The sequence below is a fragment of the Zosterops lateralis genome (genome assembly GCF_965231275.1).
Source record: "Zosterops lateralis genome assembly, chromosome: 23".
Lineage (NCBI taxonomy): Eukaryota > Metazoa > Chordata > Aves > Passeriformes > Zosteropidae > Zosterops > Zosterops lateralis.
This window is the reverse complement of record NC_139783.1, coordinates 850,332-870,721: the sequence shown is the minus strand read 5'-3', so window position 1 is coordinate 870,721 and position 20,390 is coordinate 850,332. Positions and strand designations below refer to the sequence as shown.

The following is a 20,390-nucleotide window of genomic DNA, read 5'->3' as shown; positions in this document are numbered from 1 at the left end:
CCCCCAAACCCCCCAGGACCCCCCAAAACCCCCCAAACCCCCCCCCAGGACCCCCCCCAAGACCACCCAAAACCCCCCCAGGACCTCCCGGGACCACCCCAAGACCCCCCAAATCCTCCCCAGGACCCCCCAAAGCCCCCCAAGACCCCCCAACCCCCCCCCAAGACCACCCAGGATTCCCCCAAAACTCCCTAAAACCCCCCAACCCCCCCCTCGGTCCGGTCCCGGTTCAGGGCGCGGATTTCCGGGGTGGGGGCGGGGCCGGCGCTGAGTCACGGGGGGGGTTTGGGGGGGGTCGGGGAAGCACCGGGGGGGTCCCGGGGGGTCTCGGGGGGTCCCGGGGGGGGGGTTCGGTACCTGCGGGAGCGGCGCCGGTTCGAAACCGACACCGGGACAGGAACGGGGAAACGGCGGGGCCACGCCCAGGGGCGGGGCCAAGAGCGGGAACGGAGCGCGGGAACCGCCCGGGGGGCGTGGCCTGGGGGGTGATAACGGGAAACGCCCTGGGCGTGGCCTGGGGGTGATAACCGTAAACGCCCTGGGCGGGGCTAAAGATGGGGCGTGGCCTAAAAATCCATAACGGAAACGGTGGGGGTGTGGCCAGTACTTTGAGTGACAGGAACACCCGTTCTAAGCTTTCAATTGAGTGGGCGTGGCCACTACTTTGATTGACAGGAACACCCGCCCTAAGATTCCAATGGAGGGGGCGTGGCCAGTACTTTGAGTGACAGCAACACCCGCCCTGATATTCCAATGAAGTGGGCGTGGCCAGTACTTTGAGTGACAGGAACAGCCGCCCCTATATTCCAATAGAGTGGGCGTGGCTAAAGAAGTGAGTGACAGCAGCACTCACCAATCGTTTCCAACAGAGTGGGCGTGGCTAACGGTGTGAGTGACAGCTGTACCCACCCAGATAGCCAAACAGAGTGGGCGTGGCTAATGACGTGAGTGACAGCTCCACCCGCCCATAGTTTCCAATAGAGTGGGCGTGGCTAACGGCGTGAGTGATTGACAGCTCCAACCCCCATATGGGGGCGGGGTTATGCAGATCGAGGAAGCGCCTCGAAAGACCGCGAGCGTGACGTCATCAGGGCGCGCCGGGACAAGATGGCGGCGCCGGGGAATTTTTGGGGTCCCCACCCCATTTTTGGGATCCCATTTCCATTTTTAGGATCCCCCACGCCATTTTTTGAGTTCATTTTCCCATTTTTTTGGTTCCTTTTCCCATTTTTAGGTTAATATTCCCATTTTTTTTGTCCTTTTCCCATTTTTTTTGTCCTTTTCCCATTTTTGGGGTCCTTTTCCCATTTTCATGACCCCCCACCCCATTTTTTGGGTCCTTTTCCCATTTTTTTAGGTCCATTTTCCCATTTTTAGGTTCCCCTCCCCATTTTTGGGATCCCATTTCCATTTTTAGGATCCTCCACCCCATTTTTTGGTTCCTTTTCCCATTTTTTGGTTCATTTTCCCATTTTTAGGGTCCTTTTCCCATTTTCAGGACCCCCCACCCCATTTTTTTGGCTTCTCCCCCCATTTTTAGGTTCCTTTTCCCATTTTTAGGATCCCCCTCCCCATTTTTGGGTTCATTTTCCCATTTTTTGGGGTCTCCTCCTCAATTTGGGGTTCCTTTTCCCATTTTTTTGTCCTTTTCCCATTTTCAGGACCCCCCCCTCCCCATTTTCAGGATTCCCCACCCCATTTTTGGGCCCCTCTCCGCATTTTTTGAGTTCATTTTCCCAATTTTTGGGTCCTTTTCCCATTTTTTAGGTTCCTTTTCCCATTTTCTGGGTTCATTTTCCCATTTTCATGACCCCCCTCCCCATTTTTAGGGTCCTTTTCCCATTTTTTGGGTCCATTTTCCCATTTTTTTTGTCCTTTTCCCATTTTTTGGGTTCATTTTCCCATTTCAGGACCCCCCACCCCATTTTCATGACCCCTCACCCCATTTTTTTGCTTCATTTTCCCATTTTTGGGTCCATTTTCCCAATTTTAGGTTCCTTTTCCCATATTTTGGGTTCCTTTTCCCATTTTTTTGGTTAATTTTCCCTTTTTTTGTTGTTCATTTTCCCTTTTTTTTGTCCTTTTCCCATTTTTTGGGTTCATTTTCCCATTTCAGGACCCCCCACCCCATTTTCATGACCCCCCACCCCATTTTTTGGCTTCATTTTCCCATTTTTTGGGATCCCATTTCCATTTTTAGGATCCCCCTCCCCATTTTTTGGTTCCTTTTCCCATTTTTTGGGTTCATTTTCCCATTTTAGGGTCCCTTTCCCCATTTTCAGGACCCCCCACCCCATTTTTTGGGTTCCTTTTCCCATTTTAAGAACCCCCCACCCAATTTTTAGGTTCCTTTTCCCATTTTTAGGGTTCTTTTCCCATTTTAGGACCCCCCCACCCCAATTTTGGATCCCCCTCCCCATTTTTAGGATTCCCCTCCCCATTTTTAGGTTCCTTTTCCCATTTTTTTTGTCCTTTTCCCATTTTTCAGGACCCTCCACCCCATTTTTGGGCCCCTCTCCCCATTTTTTGGGTTCCCTTTCCCATTTTTTGGGATCCCATTTCCATTTTTAGGATCCCCCACCCCATTTTTTAGGTCCCTTTCTCATTTTTTGGCTCAATTTTCCCATTTTTCGTCTCAATTTCCCCAATTTTCGAGTCTCTTTTGACGGTACAAAGGATTTTTATTGGTGGCAGAAGCGGCTCCGGGGGGGCCCATGCGGCAGCGGGGGGAAAATTGGGGAAATTTGGGACATTTTGGGACATTTTGGGACATTTTGGGGACATTTGGGGACATTAAAGCCACTGAGAGGAGCGGGGGGGGGGGGTGGGGGAGGGGCGGGGGGATTTTATTGCTCGGGGGGGGGGGAGGGGCGGCCTGAGGGGGGACCCCTCCCCCACTTTGGGGCCTTTTTTTTTTTTGGAAAAAAAAATAAAAATAAAAATTTGGGATCCCCCCCATCCCCAAAAAAAATAATATTTTGGGGGAGGGGCGTGGCCTCGAGTTTCTAAAAAAAAAAAAAAAAAAAAATCAATAAAAATTAAAAAAAAAAATTCAATCGATACCCAATAAATAATCAATAAATAAAAATAATCGATCGAGAAAATCGAACGGTCCAAAAATGGGGAAAGGGGCGTGGCCTCGATTTTCTAAAAAAAAAAAAAAAAAAAAAAAAAATTTTCAATAATAAAATAATAGAAATCAATCAATCAATAAAATAATTTAAAAATCAATTGATCAATAATTAAAAAATATTCAATAATAAATAATCGATCAATAAATCAAACGGCCCAAAAATTGATGATTTTGGTCCCCAAAAAATATTTTGGGGAAGGGGCGTGGCCTAGATTTTCAAAAATAAGAAATCCAATAAATCAATAATCAATAAAAAATCAATAAAAATCAATAAAAAATCAATAAAAAATGGGATTTTGGGGGGTCTGGGGGGATTTTGGGGGGGTCTTGTCCCCATTATGGGCAGATTTTACCCCAAAAATCAAAATTTGGGGGGGTCTGGCCCCTCCCCCACCCCCGTTATCAGCAGATTTGGGTCAAAATTTGGGGATTTTGGGGGGTCTCACCCCTCCCTGTCCCCGTTATCAGCAGATATGGCCCCAAAAATCGGAATTTTGGGGGGTCTGGGGGGGATTTTGGGGGGATTTTGGGGGGTCTTGTCCCCATTATTGGCAGATTTGGCCCCAAAAATCGATTTTTGGGGGGATTTTGGGGGGTCTTGGGGGGTCTGGCCCCTCCCCCACCCCCGTTATCAGCAGATTTGGCCCCAAAATCGGGATCTGGGGGGGATTTGGGGGGGTCTGGGGGGGATTTGGGGGGATTTTGGGGGCTCTGACCCCTCCCCCACCCCCGTTATCAGCAGATTTGGCCCCAAAATCGGGGGGGGGGGGAGGGGCCACGCCCAAACCCCTCCCCCCACCCCCCACCAGTGCAGAAGGTTCCAGAAGGTTCCAGGAGGGGACAATGAGGGGACATTGGGGACAATGGGGGGGTCACATCACGGCTCCCCGGGTGGGGGGAGGGGCACCAAGGCACTGGGTGGGGGAGGGGCGGCGGGGGGTGGGGGAGGGGCGGGGTTAGGACTGCATCTCGGCCCGGAGCATCCACGGGAACCAGCAGCAGAACAGTAACCTGGGGACAGGGACAGGGACAACGTGGGGACATCCCCCTGGGGACACGGCCTGGGGACAGGGACACACCCCTGGGGACATGGGACACCCACAGGGACAGGGGCAGGGACACCCCCCCATGGGACAGGGACACCCCCCTCTTGGGGACAGGGCCACCCCTTGTGGACAGCAAGGGGACAGTGCCACCCCCTGGGGACAGTGTGGGGACAGGGCCACCCCTTGGGGACAGGGACACCCCCTTGAGGACAGGGACACACTCTCCAGGGACAGGGCCAGCCCTTGGGGACATGGCCTGGGGACAGGGCCACCCCCCGGTGACATGGAGGGGACAGGGCCACCCCCGGTGTCCCCACCTGGAGAAGGAGCTCTCGGACGTGATGTCCTTGGGGGTTCGCACGGCCGGGAAATTGCGCTTGGGCTGTGACACTGCGGGGACACACGGGGGACATGGAGGGGACATGGGGAGGGGACACAGCCAGGGGACACAGAGGACACAGGGGACATGGAGGGGACACAAGGGACACAGAGGGGACACAGGGCAGAGAGGGACAGGTGTCACACCCACCTGTCAATCACTGCCCCACCCACCTGTCACTGTCACACCCGTCAATCACTGTCACACCCACCTGTCACTGTCACACCCACCTGTCAATCATTGTCACACCCACCTGTCAATCACTGCCCCACCCACCTGTCACTGTCACACCCGTCAATCACTGTCACACCCACCTGTCACTGTCACACCCACCTGTCAATCATTGTCACACCCACCTGTCAATCACTGCCCCACCCACCTATCAATCACTGCCACACCCACCTGTCACTGCCCCGCCCACCTGTCAATCACTCCCACACCCTGTCACTGCCCCACCCACCTGTCAATCACTGTCACACCCACCTGTCAATCACTGCCCCACCCACCTGTCACTGTCACACCCGTCAATCACTGTCACACCCACCTGTCACTGTCACACCCACCTGTCAATCACTGTCACACCCACCTGTCAATCACTGCCCCACCCACCTATCAATCACTGCCACACCTGCCTGTCATTGCCCCACCCACCTGTCACTGCCCCGCCCACCTGTCAATCACTCCCACACCCTGCCTGTCACTGCCCCACCCACCTGTCAATCACTGCCACACCCTGCCCCACCCACCTGTCAATCACTGCTACACCCACCTGTCAATCACTCCCACACCCTGCCCCCCCACCTGTCAATCATTGTCCTGCCCTGTCACTACCCCACCCACCTGTCAATCACTGCCCCACCCACCTGTCAATCACTGCCCCGCCCACCTGTCAATCAGTGCCCCGCCCACCTGTCAATCACTGCCCCGCCCACCTGTCAATCACTGCCCCGCCCACCTGTCAATCAGTGCCCCGCCCAGCCACGCCCCCTCACCTGTGACCGGCTGTGGATTTTTTTCAGAGGTTCCATCCCCGGGCTCCTCCTTGGGACCCCCGACCCTGGGTGGGGACACGGGGACAGGGTGTCACCACCGTGTCCCCTCAGTGTCCCCTGTGACCCCCCTGTGACCCCCCTGTGACCTCCCTGCGACCTCCCTTGACCCCAGTGTCCCCCTGGCCCCAGTGTCCCCTCTGCCCCCACCGTGTCCCCCCTGTGTCCCCGTGTCCCCTCCACATCCCCCCCACATCCCCATGTCCCCCCATGTCCCCCAGTGTCCCCAATGTCCCCATATCCCTCCCATATCCCCATTCCCCCATGTCCCCATGTCCCCATGTCTCCTCCATGTCCCCATATCCCCCTGGTGTCCCCATGTCCTCGCAGTGTCCCCATGTCCCCCGGAGTCTCCCCATGTCCCCCGGTGTCCCCATGTCCTCGCAGTGTCCCCATGTCCCCCGGAGTCTCCCCATATCCCCATGTCCCCCGGTGTCCCCATGTCCCCCTCGTGTCCCCATGTCCCCCTGTGTCTCCTGGTGTCCCCCCGTCCTCCCATGTTCCTGTGTCCCCACAGCGTCCCCATGTCCCCCCCATATCCCCATGTCCCCTGGTGTCCCCTGGTGTCCCCATATCCCCATGTCCCCTGGTGTCCCCTGGTGTCCCCTGGTGTCCCCATATCCCCATGTCTCCCCCATGTCCCCTGGTGTTCCCATGTCCCCATGTCCCCTGATGTCCCAACTGTGTCCCCATGTCCCCCCATGTCCCCTGGTGTCCCCATGTCCCTGTGTCCCCCAAAACCCCATGTCCCCGCCATGTCCCCGTGTCCCCATGTCCCCCCATATCCCCCGATGTCCCTGTGTCCCCTGGTGTCCCCCGGTGTCCTCATGTCCCCATGTCCCCCCCATATCCCCCCCACATCCCCATGTCCCCCGGTGTCCCCATGTCCCCCATGTCCCCCCATGTCCCCCATGTCCCCCCATGTCCCTTCTGTGTCCCCCCATGTCCCCCATGTCCCCCCATGTCCCCTGATGTCCCCCCATGTCCCCCATGTCCCCCCATGTCCCCTGATGTCCCCCCATGTCCCCCCATGTCCCCCCGTGTCCCCCCATGTCCCCCCATGTCCCCCCGTGTCCCCTGGTACCTCTGGACGCGGGAGGGGGGTGCGAAGACGCCGTGTTTGGGGGGGCAGGTGAAGTAACGCACCCCGAAAACGGAGCCGTCGTGTTTGCCCCCCGCCGAGTCCAGCTCCACCCCGAACCAGTACCCTGGGGACACACGGGGACGTCAGGGGACACCCAGGGACATCAGGGGACATGAGGGACATTGGGGATATCAGAGATATTGGGGGACATTGGGGACAATGGGGATATTGGGGCCATTGGGGACATTGGGGATATTGGGGACATTGGGGGACAATGGGGACAGTGGGGATATTGAGGCCATTGGGGACATTGGGGACATGAGGGACATTGGGGACCTGGGGGACACCCGGGGGACACTGGGGACATTGGGGACATTGGGGACACTGGGGACATTGGGGACATTGAGGACATTGGGGACACTGGGGATATTTGGGGATATCAGGGGACATTGGGGACATTGGGGACATTGGGGACATTGGGGACATCGGGGACACCAGGGGACATGGGGGGGTCATGGGGGAAACACTGAGAGACATTGGGGGGGACACAGGGGGACACCAGGGGGTCCCAACCCAGGGTTGGGGGTCTCAGGGGGGGTCTCAGGGGGTCCCACCCCGGGGTTGGGGGTCTCAGGGGGTCCCACCACAGGCTGGGGGGCCCAGGAGAGTTTCAGGAGGTTCCCCCCAGGCTGGGGGTCCCACCCCGGGGGTCTCAGGGGTGTCTCAGGGGGTCCCACCCCGAGGTCGGGGGTCCCATGGGGGTCTCAGGGGTCCCACCCCAGGGTTGGGGGTCCCATGAGTATCTCAGGGTGTCCCATGGGGGTCTCAGGGGGTCCCATTGGGGTCCCATGGGGGTCTCAGGGTGTCCCATGGGGGTCCCAGGGGGTCCCATGGGGGTCTCAGGTGGGGTCTCAGGGGGTCCCAGGGGGGTCTCAGGGTGTCCCATGGGGGTCTCAGGGGGGTCTCAGGGAGTCCCATGGGGGTCTCAGGGGGTCCCACCCCGGGGTGGGGGTCCCATGGGGTCTCAGGGGTCCCACCCGGAGTGGGGGTCCCATGGGGTCTCAGGGGTCCCACCCGGGGCGGGGGTCCGTCTCACCGGGGGCGAAGTCGGTGCGTCCGTAGAACCGGGCCCGGCCCTGGCGCTGTCCGGCCACCAGCACCGCGTCCCCCGGGGCCACCCGCCGGCCCTCGCGGTCCAGCCACGCCCCCGCCCGCTTCCGGGAGGCTGGGGGGCGGAGAGACCACACCCTGACACGCCCAGCCACACCCAGCCACGCCCTGACACACCCCCGCCCGCTTCCGGGAGGCTGGGGGGCGGAGAGACCACGCCCTGACACGCCCATCACAGCCACACCCATCCCTGACACACCCAGCCACGCCCCCGCCCACTTCCGGGAGGCTGGGGGGGGGCAGAGAGACCACGCCCTGACACACCCAGCCACACCCAGCCACACCCAGCCACACCCAGCCCTGCCACACCCAGCCACGCCCTGAAACACCCAGCCACGCCCCCGCCCGCTTCCGGGAGGCTGGGGGGGCGGAGAGACCACACCCTGACACACCCAGCCACGCCCTGACACACCCTGACACACCCAGCCACGCCCCCGCCCGCTTCCGGGAGGCTGGGGGGGCGGAGAGACCACGCCCTGACACGCCCATCCCTGCCACACCCATCCCTGACACACCCAGCCACACCCAGCCACGCCCATCCCGGCCACGCCCACCTCTTGTGGGATTTTGGGAAACCCTGATTTTGGGGAGGGGGTTCAGGGGGTCCCTAAATTTTGGGGAGGGGACTCAGGGTATCCCCTGAATTTTGGGACCCCAGAATTTTGGGGAGGGGGTCAGGAGATCCCCTAAATTCCGGGGAGGGGGCTCAGGGTATCTCCTGAATTTTGGGACCCCTAAATTTTGGGGAGGGGGTCAGGAGGGTCCCCAGAATTTTTGGGAGGGGGTTCAGGGAGGGTCCCAGAATTTTGGGGAGGGAGTCAGGAGGGTCCCCTCAATTTTGGGGAGGGGTCAAGTGGTCCCCCTAAATTTTGGGGAGGGGGCTCAGGATATCCCCTGAATTTTGGGACCCCAGAATTTTGGGGAGGGGGTCAGGGGGGTCCCCAGAATTCTGGGGAGGGGTCTGTACCTCTCTTGTCCTTGCGGGACTTGTGGGGGGCTCGGGCCGGGGGTCCCGGGGGGCTCGGGGGGGGCGACGGCGCCGGGGGCTGCTCCTCGGCCTTGGAGATCTTGGACACCGAGGCGAAGATTCCTGTGGCCAGTATGGACCAGTATGGACCAGTATGGACCAGTATAGACCAGTATGGACCAGTATGGACCAGTATAAACCAGTATGGACCAGTATGGACCAGTGTGGACCAGTATAGACCAGTATAGACCAGTATAGACCAGTATAAACCAGTATAGACCAGTATGGACCAGTATGGACCAGTATAAACCAGTATGGACCAGTATGGACCAGTATGGACCAGTATAGACCAGTATAGACCAGTATAGACCAGTATAAACCAGTATAGACCAGTATGGACCAGTATGGACCAGTATAAACCAGTATGGACTAGTATGGACCAGTATGGACCAGTATAAACCAGTATGGACTAGTATGGACCAGTATGGACCAGTATAAACCAGTATGGACCAGTATGGACCAGTATGGACCAGTATGGACCAGTATAGACCAGTATGGACCAGTATGGACCAGTATGGCCCAGTCCCACCCAGTCCAACCCAGGGACAGGGGGGTTCCAGGGGGTCCCAGAGGGTCTCAGGGGAGTCATGGGGGTCTCAGGTGGTTCCAGGGGGGTCTCAGGGGATTCAGAGGGTCTCAGGGGGGTCCCAGGATGTCCCAGGGGGGTCCCAGGGGGTTCTGAGGATCCCAGGGGGGTCCCAGGGGGGTCCCAGGGGGGTCCCAGGAGTTTGAGAGGGTCTCAGGGGGGTCCCAGGTAGTCCCAGAGGGTCTCAGGGGGTCCTGGGGGGTCCCAGGAGGGTCCCAGGGGGTTCTGAGGTTCCCAGGGGGTCCTGGGGGGTCTCAGAGTGTCCCAGGGGGGTCCCAGGGGGTTCTGAGGATCCCAGGGGGGTCCCAGGGGAGTCCCAGGGGGTCCCAGAGGGTCTCAGGGGTTTGAGAGGGTCTCAGGGGGTCTCAGGGGGGTCCCAGCAGGTCTCAGGGGTGTCTCAGGGGGGTCCCGGGGGTCCCAGGCATTCACAGGGGGGTCTCAGGGGGTCCCAGGGGTCTCAGATGTCCCAGGGGGGTCTTAGAGGGGTCCCAGGGGATTCAGAGGGTCTCAGGGGGCTCCCAGGGTGATCCCAGGGGGGTCTCAGGATGTCCCAGGGGGGTCCCAGGGGGGTCCTGGGAGTTTCTGGGGGTTCTCAGGGGAGTCATAGGGGTCCCAGGGTGTCCCAGGGTGTCCCAGGTGTCCCAGGGGGGTCACAGGGGGGTCCCAGGGGGTCCCAGGGGGTCCCGGGGGTCCCGGGGGTCCCGTACCCTGTTTTGGGGGGCAGATGAAGTAGCGCACGCCCCCCACGCTGCCGTCGTTCTTCCCCTCGGGCTCGTCCAGCTCCACCCCGGCCCATTGACCGCTGGCAAAGGCCGTGGTGCCACAGAACCTCAGGGTCCCCACCTGGGGACAGGGGACACGGGGTGACACCTGAACCCCCGAAATCCCCACCCCAAAATACCCCCTTGAACCCCCAAAACATCCCCCCCAAAAAAACCCCAAATCCTAAATCCCAGCAAAGGCCGTGGTGCCACAGAACCTCAGGGTGCCCACCTGACAAGAACAGGGGACACGGGGTGACACCTGAACCCCCAAAATCCCCACCCCAAAATACCCCCTTGATCCCCAAAAACATCCCCACCTCAAAATACCCCCTAAAAACTCAAACCCTAAATATTCATTTTGAATCTCAGCAAAGGCCGTGGTGCCACAGAACCTCAGTGTGCCCACCTGGGGACAGGGGACATGGGGTGACACCTGAACCCCAAATCCTGGAGGGCTGAGGGGGTTTGGGGTGACAGAGGTGCCACAGGGTGACACAGGGTGAGGGTTTTGGGTGACACAAGGTGGGTTTGGGATGGGTTTGGGGTGACACAGATAACACAGGGTGACACAGGGTGACACAGGATGGATTTGGGGTGGGTTTGAGGTGGGTTTGGGGTGACACAGGGTGGGTTTGTGCTGCATTTGGGATGACACAGGATGGGTTTGGGGTGACACAGGATGACACAGGGTGACACAGGGTGGGTTTGGGGTGACACAGATAACACAGGGTGACACAGGGTGACACAGGTGGATTTGGGGTGACACAGGATGACACAGGGTGGGTTTGGGGTGGGTTCGGGGTGACACAGATAACACAGGGTGACACAGGATGGGTTTGGGATGGGTTTGGGGTGACACAGGTGACACAGGATGGATTTGGGGTGGGTTTGGGGTGACACAGATAACACAGGGTGACACAGGGTGGGTTTGGGGGTGGGTTTGGGATGACACAGGATGAATTTAGGGTGGATTTGGGGTGGGTTTCGGGTGACTCAGGATGGGTTTGGGATGGGTTTGGAGTGACACAGATAACACAGGGTGACACAAGATGGATTTGGGCTGACACAGGATGGATTTAGGGTGGGTGACACCCACCTTCCCGCTGTCCAGGCGCACCCTGTCCCCCAGCTGCAGCCCCAGGCAGAGCAGCATGAGGGTCCCGGGCAGGTTGTCGTAGTTGGGCAGGGTGACCCGGGGCAGGCTGCAGCTCAGGGGCACCGCGTCCAGCAGCAGCCGCCGCAGCTCCCGCGCCGCCTCCGCCGCCTCCGCCCGGTCCAGGGCCATGTCCGTGGGGTCCGGGACCACCTCGGCCGCCACCTGCCCCTTGCTGTTCTGGGGGGACAAGGGGAGGGTCTCACAGGGGTCTCAGAGGGGTCCAGGACCACCACCTGCCCCTTGCTGTTCTGGGGGGACAATGGGGGGTCTCACAGAGGGTCTGGGACCACCCTGGGGGGGTCTCAGTGGGGTCCAGGACCACCTTGGGGGGGGGTCTCACAGGAGTCTGGGACCACCTCGGCCGCCACCTGCCCCTTGCTGTTCTGGGGGGACAAGGGGAGGGGTCTCACAGGGGTCTGGGACCACCTTGGGGGGTCTCAGAGGGGGTCCAGGGGGTCCAGGACCACCACCTGCCCCTTGCTGTTCTGGGGGGACAATGGGAGGGGTCTCAGAGGGGTCTGGGACCACCTTGGGGGGGGGGTCTCACAGGGGTCCAGGAGACATTGGGATCCCCTCCAATCTCCCCCAAACCCCCCAAAATCGCCCAAAACCCCAAAATCCCTAAACCCCCCAAATTTCCCATTTTTTGGTACCCTGAGGGCAGGATCAGCCCCGTGCTCCAGCCCCCAAACCCCAATCTCCCTAAAACCCCCCAAACCCCCCAAAACTCCCCCAAAATCCCCCAAACCCCCCCAAATTTCCCATTTTTGGGTACCCTGAGGGCAGGATCCGCCCCGTGCTCCAGCCCCCAAATCCCAAATCCCCCCAAAATCCCCCTCCAATACCCCCAAACCCCCCAAACTCCCCCAAACCCCCCCAAAAATCCCCCAAATCCCCCCAAATCCCCCAGACCCCCCAAAATCCCCCCCAAACCCCCCAAACTCCCCCAAATCCCCCCAAACCCCCCAAAACCCCCCAAATTTCCCATTTTTGGTACCCTGAGTGCAGGATCAGCCCCGTGCTCCAGCCCCAAACCCCAAATCCCCCTAAATCCCCTTTAAATCCCCCCCAAACTCCCCCAAATTCCCCCAAAATCCCCAAAAAACCCCCAAAACCCCCCAAAAATCCCCAAACCCCCAAAAACACCCCCCCAACCCCCCCCAAATTTCCCATTTTGGGTACCCTGAGGGCAGGATCAGCCCGTGCTCCAGCCCCAACCCCAAATCCCCCCAAAATCCCCTTTAAATCCTCCCAAAACCCCCTTCAATCCCCCCTTAAACCCCCAAATCCCCCAAAATTCCCCAAAACCCCCCAAAACCCCCAAATTTCCCATTTTTTTGGGTACCCTGAGGGCTGGATCAGCCCCGTGCTCCAGCCCCAAACCCCAAATCCCCCAAAATCCCCTTTAAATCCCCCCAAAATCCCCTTCAATCCCCCCTTAAACCCCCCAAATCCCCCAAAACTCCCCCAAAATCCCCCCAAAATCCCCCCAAAACCCCCCAAATTTTGGGTACCCTGAGGGCCGGATCAGCCCCGTGCTCCAGCAGACACCGAACCGCCCCCAGGCACAGGTTGGAGGCCGCGATGTGCAGGGCGGTGCCGTGGCTGAAATCGCTGCAGGTGGAGTGCAGGACTGCGGATTGCAGGGGGGAAACTGAGGCACGGGACAAGGTGGGGGGGGGTCCCAAAAATATGGGGAGGGGTCCCAAAAATACCGGGGGTCCTAAAAATCCCGGGGAACCCAAAAAATCCCGGGGAAACTGAGGCACGGGAAGGGAAAAACATCAAAAATATCGAAAATTAGAAGGGGAAACTGAGGCACAGAACAAGAGGGGACCCCAAAAATATGGGGAGGGGTCTTAAAAATCCTGGGGGGTCCCAAAAATCCGGGGGAAACTGAGGCACAGCAAAGGGAGATCCCCCAAAAATCAAAGGGGATCCCAAAAATCCTGGGGGAAACAGGCACGGCCAAGGAAGGGGGACCCCAAACCCAATTTTGGGGGGTCCAATCCCAATTTTGGGGGTCCAATCCCAATTTTGGGGGGTCAATCCCCATTTTGGGGGTCCAATCCCAATTTTGGGGGGTCCAATCCCCATTTTGGGGGTCCAATCCCAATTTTGGGGGGTCCAATCCCCATTTTGGGGGTCCAATCCCAATTTTGGGGGGTCCAATCCCCATTTTGGGGGTCCAATCCCAATTTTGGGGGGTCCAATCCCAATTTTGGGGGGTCAATCCCCATTTTGGGGGGTCAATCCCCATTTTGGGGGTCCAATCCCCATTTTGAGGGTTCTATCGCGATAGAGGGGGGTTCTATCGCGATAGGGGGGGGTCAATCCTAATTTTGGGGTCGGGGACATCAAAGTGGGCGGTGCCAAACCCTCCTTGCCCCGCCCACCCCTGGGGGTTTTGGCATCCTGGTCGCGATAGGGGCGGTTCTATCGCGATAGGGGCGGTTCTATCGCGATAATCGCGATAGGGGGGGTCAATCGCGACCCCCAGACCCACCTCGGGGGGCGGCGGCCCGCAGGAGGGTCCGGATGAGCTCGGGGACGTCGAAGTAGGCGGCGTAGTGCAGCGCGTTCATGTGCGTCCAGCGGCTGCGCAGCCCCGCGTCACCCCCCAGCGCCAGCAGGCGGGTGGACAGACGGACAGCGGCCGCGGGGTCACCTGGGGACAGGTGGGGACAGGTGAGGACATGGGGACAGGTGGGGACAGGTGGGGACAGGGACAGGGATGGACAGGGACTGGACAGACGGACAGCAGCAGCAGGGTCACCTGGGGACAGGTGGGGACAGGTGTGGGGACAGGTGGGGACAGGTGGGGACAGGTGGGGACAGGTGTGGGGACAGGTGGGGACAGGTGGGGACAGGTGGGGACAGGTGGGGACAGGGACAGGGATGGACAGGGACTGGACAGACGGACAGCGGCCGCGGGGTCACCTGGGGACAGGTGGGGACAGGTGTGGACAGGTGGGGACAGGTGGGGACAGGGACAGACGGACAGCGGCCGTCGGGTCACCTGGGGACAGGTGGGGACAGGTGAGGACAGGGGACAGGTGGGGACAGGTGGGGACAGGTGGAGACAGGTGGGGACAGGTGGGGACAGGTGAGGACAGGTGGGGACAGGGGACAGGTGGGGACAGGTGAGGACAGGGGACAGGTGTATGGACAGGGGACAGGTGGGGACAGGTGAGGACAGGTGGGGACAGGTGGGGACAGGTAGGGACATGGACAGACGGACAGCGGCCGCCGGGTCACCTGGGGGACAGGTAGGGACATGTGTAGGGATAGGTGGGGACAGGTGGGGACAGGTAGGGACAGGTGGGGACAGGTGGGGACACCTTGGGGACAGGAGTGTCACCCACCCACACCATGGGGTTACAGACAGGCGACAAGGGGACACTGGGGACAAGGGAACAGTGCAACTTTTGGGACATTTGGGGACACTGGGGACACCTTGGGGACATTTGGGGACCTTTGGGGACATTTGGGGACAGGGGTGACACCCACCCACGCCGTGGGCCCCGGCCTTGCAGGCGTAGTGCAGCAGCGTCATGTCCGTCAGTCCGTCCCGGTCGTCCACGTGGCACCCGCGGCGCAGGATCTGCCCAGGGACCCCCAAACTCCCCTCAGGACCCCCCAAAACCCCCTCAGGACACCCCAAAACCCCCTAAACCCTCCCAGGACCCCCCAAAACCCCCTCAGGACACCCCAAACCTCCCTAAACCCTCCCAGGACCCCCCAAAACCCCCTCAGGACACCCCAAACCTCCCTAAACCCTCCCAGGACACCCCAAAACCCCTCAGGACCCCCCAAAACCCCCTCAGGACACCCCAAACCCCTCCCAGGACCCCCCAAAACCCCCTCAGGACCCCCCAAAACCCTCCCATGACCCCTTAAACCCACTCCAGGACACCCCAAAACCTCTCAGGACCCCAAAACTCCCCTCAGGACACCCCAAACCCCCTCAGGACCCCCCAAAACTCCCCTCAGGACCCCCCAAAACCCCCTCAGGACCCCAAAACTCCCCTCAGGACCCCCCAAAACCCCCTCCAGGACCCCCCAAACTCCCCCAATCCCTCCCAAACCCCCTCAGGACCCCCCAATCCCCTTCAAGATCTCCCAAATTCCCCCTACAAACCCCCTCAAGACCCCCTCAAACCCCCCACAGAACCCCTTAAACCCTCCCAGGACCCCCCAAACCCCCCACAGGATTGCCCCACGACCCCCAACTCCCCCCCAAACCCCTCTCAGGACCCCCCAAACCTCCCCAGGATTGCCCCAGGACCTCCAAACCCCCTCAGGACCTCTTAAACCCCCCCAAACCCCCCCAACACCTCCCAATCCCCCCTTAAACCCTCTCAGGACCCCCCAAACTCCCCCCAATCCCACCCCAAACCTCCTCCACGACCCCCTAAACCCCCTCCTAGACCCCTAAAACCCTCTCAACACCCACAAATCCCTCCCAAACCCCCTCAAGACCCCCTCAAACCCCCCACAGAACCCCTTAAACCCTCCCAGGACCCCCCAAACCCCCCACAGGATCCCTTAAACCCCCTCCAGGACCCCGCAAACCCCACACAGGACCCCCTAAACCCCCTCCACCACCCCTTAAACCCCCTCCAGAACCCCTTAAACCCTCCCAAGACCCCCAAACTCCTCCTCAAACCTCCCCAACACCCCCAAACTCCCCCAATCCTCCCCCAAACTCCCCTCAAGACCCCCCAATCCCCCTCAGGACCCCTTAAACCCTCCCAAGACCTCCCAAACTTCCCCCAAACACCCCCGAACACCCCCAAACCTCCCCCAGGATTGCCCCAGGACCCCCAAACCCCCCTCAAGACCCCCCCAAACCCCCCCAACACCTCCCAATCCCCCCCTAAACCCCCTCAAGACCCCCCCAATCCCCCCCAGGATTGCCCCACGACCCCCAAACCCCCCAATCACCCCCCAATCCCCCTCCAGGACCCCCCAATCCCCCTCCAGCACACCTTAAGCCCTCTCAGGACCCCCCAAACTCACCCCAGTCCCCCCCCAAACCCCCTCAAGACCCCCCCTAAACCCCTTCAGGACCCCCCAAACCCCCCCAAGACCCCCCAGTCCCCCTCCACGACCCCTTAAACCCCCTCCTAGACCCCTAAAACCCTCTCAACACCCCCAAATCCCTCCCAAACCCCCTCAAGACCCCCTCAAACCCCCCACAGAACCCCTTAAACCCTCCCAAGACCCCCCAAACCCCCTCAGGACCCCCCAACCCCCCCCCTAGGATTGCTCCAGGACCCCCAAACCTCCCTCAAGACCCCCCAATCCCCCCTCAAACCCCCCCAACACCTCCCAATCCCCCCCTAAACCCCCTCAAGACCCCCCCCCACATCCCCAAACTCCCCCCTACCCCCCCAAACCCCCTTAAACCCCCTCAAATCCCCCTAAACCCCCCTCAGGACCCCCCAAATCCCCCCCAAACCCCTCCCAGGATTGCCCCAAACCCTCCCAGGATTGCCCCAGGACCCCCCAAACCCCCTCCAAACCCCCCCAAACCCCCCCAGGACCCCCATGGCCCACCTCGTTGCCGATGACGTCCACGCTGTGCTGCACCTGGGGCACCCACTGGCGCAGGATGGCGAAGAGCTGGGCCACGGTGGTGCGGGGGTCCAGCAGGATCTCCCGGCACGCCGCGTCGTTGGGGTCGAAGAAAGTGAAGGCTGGGGAGGGGACAGGGGTGGGGACATTGGGGACACACGGGGGTGGCACCCCAGGGATGTTCAGCCCCAGGTAAGGGAGTGGGGAAATGTCACAGAGTCATTTTGGGCTTTTTTGGGGGGTCCCCATGGGGTCTTTTGTGCCCTGGAGGGGTCTCTCTGTGCCCTGGGGGGGTCCCCGTCCCCTGGGGAGGGTCCTTGTCCCTTGGAGGGGGGTCCTTGTCACCTGTGGGGGTCCCTGTCCCTTGTAGGGGTGGCACCTCAAGGATGCTCAGTCCCGGGTCAGGGAGTAGAGAAACATCCCCAGAGTCATCCTGGGCATTTTTGGGGGGTCTTTTGTGCTCTGGGGGGGTCTCTCTGGGTCCTGAGGGGGTCTCTCTGTGTCCTGAGGGGGTCTCTCTGTGTCCTGGGGGTGTCCCTGTCCCCTGGGGAGGGTCGTTGTCACCTGTGGGGGTCCCTGTCCCTTGTAGGGGTGACACTCTGGTGATGTTCAGCCCCAGGTTAAGGAGTAGAGAAACGTCCCCAGAGTCATTCTGAGCATTTTTGAGGGGTCCCTGTGGGGTCTTTTGTGCTCTGGGGGGGTCTCTCTGTGCCCTGGGAGGGTCGTTGTGACCTGGGGAGGGTCCCTGTCCCTTGGAGGGGGGTCATTGTCACCTGGGGGTGACACCCCAGGGATGTTCAGCCCCAGGTCAGGGAGTAGAGAAACATCCCCAGGGTCATTCTGGGCATTTTTGGGGGGTCTTTTGTGCCCTGGAGGGGTCTCTCTGTGCCCTGGAGGGGTCCCTGTCCCCTGGGGAGGGTCGTTGTCACCTTTGGGGGGGTCCCTGTCCCTGGGGGTGACACCCCAGGGATGTTCAGCCCCAGGTCAGGGAGTAGAGAAACATCCCCAGGGTCATTCTGGGCATTTTTGGGGGGGTCCTTTGTGTCCTGGGGGGGGTCTCTCTGTGCCCTGGGGGGTTGTTGTGACCTGGGGGTGGTCCCTGTCCCTTGGGGGGGTCCCTGTCCCCTGGGGGGGTCACACCCCAAGGATGCTCAGCCCTGGATCAGCCACCAGGGAAGCCCCATTTAGGCTCCCAGAGCCCCCCCCCCAGACTATTTTGGGGGTCCCCAAACCTCCTCAGGACCCTCCAAATCCCCCTCAGGACCCCTCAAATCCTCCTCAGGACCCTTCCAACTTCCCCAGGATCACCCCACAACCCTTGAATCCCCCCCAAATGCCACCCAAGACCCTCTTTTTGGGGGTTCCTTGTCCCCTTGGGGGTGTCCCCATCCCCCGGGGGGCGTGTCCCCAATTTGGGGAGGGGTCTCACCGTAGTCCTTGGGCAGGGGGGCGGGGGCTGCGGGATGCACCATCGGCTTCTTGCGCCGCTCCACCACCGGGCTGGGGGGGTCGGGGGGCGGCGTCCCCCCCGCAGGGGGGTCCCCCCCGCGCTCCTTGGTCATGGCGAGGCCTGGGGGGGGGGGACAGGGGGGGTTTGGGGGGGTCTGGGGGGGCTGGACACCCCCCGCCCCTTCCTCAGCCTGTCAGGGGGTCCTGGGATGGGGGAGCGGGAATGGGGAGGGGGACACTGGGATGGGGAGGGGGAAACTGGGATGGGGGACTGGGAATGGGGACACTGGGAATGGGGAAGGGGATTGGGAATTTGGGGAGGGGGACACAGGGATGTCACACCGGGAATGAGGAGGGGGGAACTGGAATGGGGAGGGGTCCCCGGGAATGGGGAGGGGGACACCGGGAATGGGGAGGGGGACACCGGGAATGGGGATACTGGGAGAAATCAGGATACTGGGAGGGACTGGGATGCTGGGAGGGCCCGGCTGGGGGTCCCTGATTTGGGGAGGGGTCCCCGGTAATGTCGAATTGACCCAAATAATGGGGAGGGGTCCCCAGAATGCAGGGAAGGACCAGGATGGGGAGGGGGCTCAGGGATGCAGGGGAGGACCAGGATGCTGGGATGAGGTTGGGGGGCACCGGGATGAATCGGGGGATGCTTGGGGGTCCCCAGGATGGGGAGGGGTCCCCAGGAATGAGGATGTGGCCCAAATAATGGGGAGGGGTCCCCAGAATGCAGGGAAGGACCAGGATGGGGAGGGGGCTCAGGGATGCAGGGGAGGACCAGGATGCTGGAAGGGACAGGGATGAGGATGGGGGGCACCGGGATGAATCGGGGGATGTTTGGGGGTCTCCAGGATGGGGAGGGGTCCCTGGAAATGAGGATGTGACCCCAATATTGGGGAGGGGTCCCCGGGATGCGGCGGGGCCGGCCGGGCCCGAGGGATGCGCAGGGAGCGCGGCCGGGGATGGCGGGGCTGGGGCGGGGCAGAATGACCGGGGGACACCGGGACAGACCCCCAAACACCCTCCGGGGCTGGTACCGGCAGCGACCCCTCCCCAAATTCCAAATTCCATCATCCCCCCCCCCCCCCCTTTGGTACCTGCGGGTCCACGGCCGCGGGATGGGCCCGGCGCTGTGCGCATGCGCGGGGGAGAGAGAGGCGGGGCCTGGAAAGGGGGCGTGGCCAAGGGGGTATGAGGGGGATATAGGGGGGATATGGGGGGGATATGGGGGGGATATGGGGGGGATATGGGGGATATGGGGGGGATATGGGGGGGATATGGGGAATATGAGGGGGATATGGGGGATATGGGGATATGGGGATATGGGGGGTATAGGGGCTAAAGGGGATATAGGGAATATAGGGGGTATGGGGGCTATAAGAGCTATAGGGGCTATAGGAGCTATAAGGGCTATAGGGGATATGGGAGCTATGGGGGGCTATGGGGGCTAAAGGGGATATAGGGAATATAGGGGGTATGGGGGCTATAGGGGCTATTTGGGCTATGGGGGATGTGGGGTGTGTGGGGCTATGGGGGATAAAGGGAACATAGGGGATATAGGGGGTATAAGAGCTATAGGGGATATTGGGGCTATGGGGGCTATGGGGAGTGTGGGGGCTATAGGTGCTATAGGGGCCATGGGGGCTATAGGAGATTGGGTGGTATAGGGGATATGGGGGCTATAGGAGATTGGGGGGTATGGGGGATGTGGGGGCTATAGGGGCCATGGGGGCTATAGGAAATTGGGGGATATAGGGGATGTGGGGGCTATGAGAGATTGGGGGTTATAGGGGATGTGGGGGCTATGGGGCCTATGGGGAGTGTGGGCGGTTTGGGGGCTATAGGGGCTATGGGGGCTGTGGGGATATAGGGGGTGGAGGGGCTATAGGGCCTATGGGGCCTATAGGGGGTATTAGGGATGTGGGGGCTGTAGGGGATGTGGGGGTATAGGGGATGTG

The 20,390-nt window shown here is 60.7% G+C and overlaps 1 protein-coding gene across 1 annotated transcript; it reads right to left on the bottom strand.

The window, feature by feature from the left end:
* Window positions 1–4,082: 4,082 nt before the first annotated feature.
* On the bottom strand, window positions 4,083–19,572 carry CLIP3 (CAP-Gly domain containing linker protein 3; the record flags this gene model as incomplete). Its single annotated transcript, XM_083877163.1, has 14 exons — window positions 4,083–4,144; window positions 4,497–4,569; window positions 5,551–5,615; window positions 6,692–6,815; window positions 7,788–7,916; window positions 8,829–8,951; window positions 10,182–10,317; window positions 11,335–11,571; window positions 12,909–13,027; window positions 13,901–14,062; window positions 14,905–14,998; window positions 16,957–17,096; window positions 18,404–18,544; window positions 19,530–19,572. The coding sequence occupies 14 exons, from the start codon at window positions 19,570–19,572 to the stop codon at window positions 4,090–4,092; spliced, it is 1,641 nt and encodes a 546-aa protein (XP_083733289.1). The 3' UTR covers window positions 4,083–4,089.
* Between the last annotated feature and the right edge of the window lie 818 nt (window positions 19,573–20,390).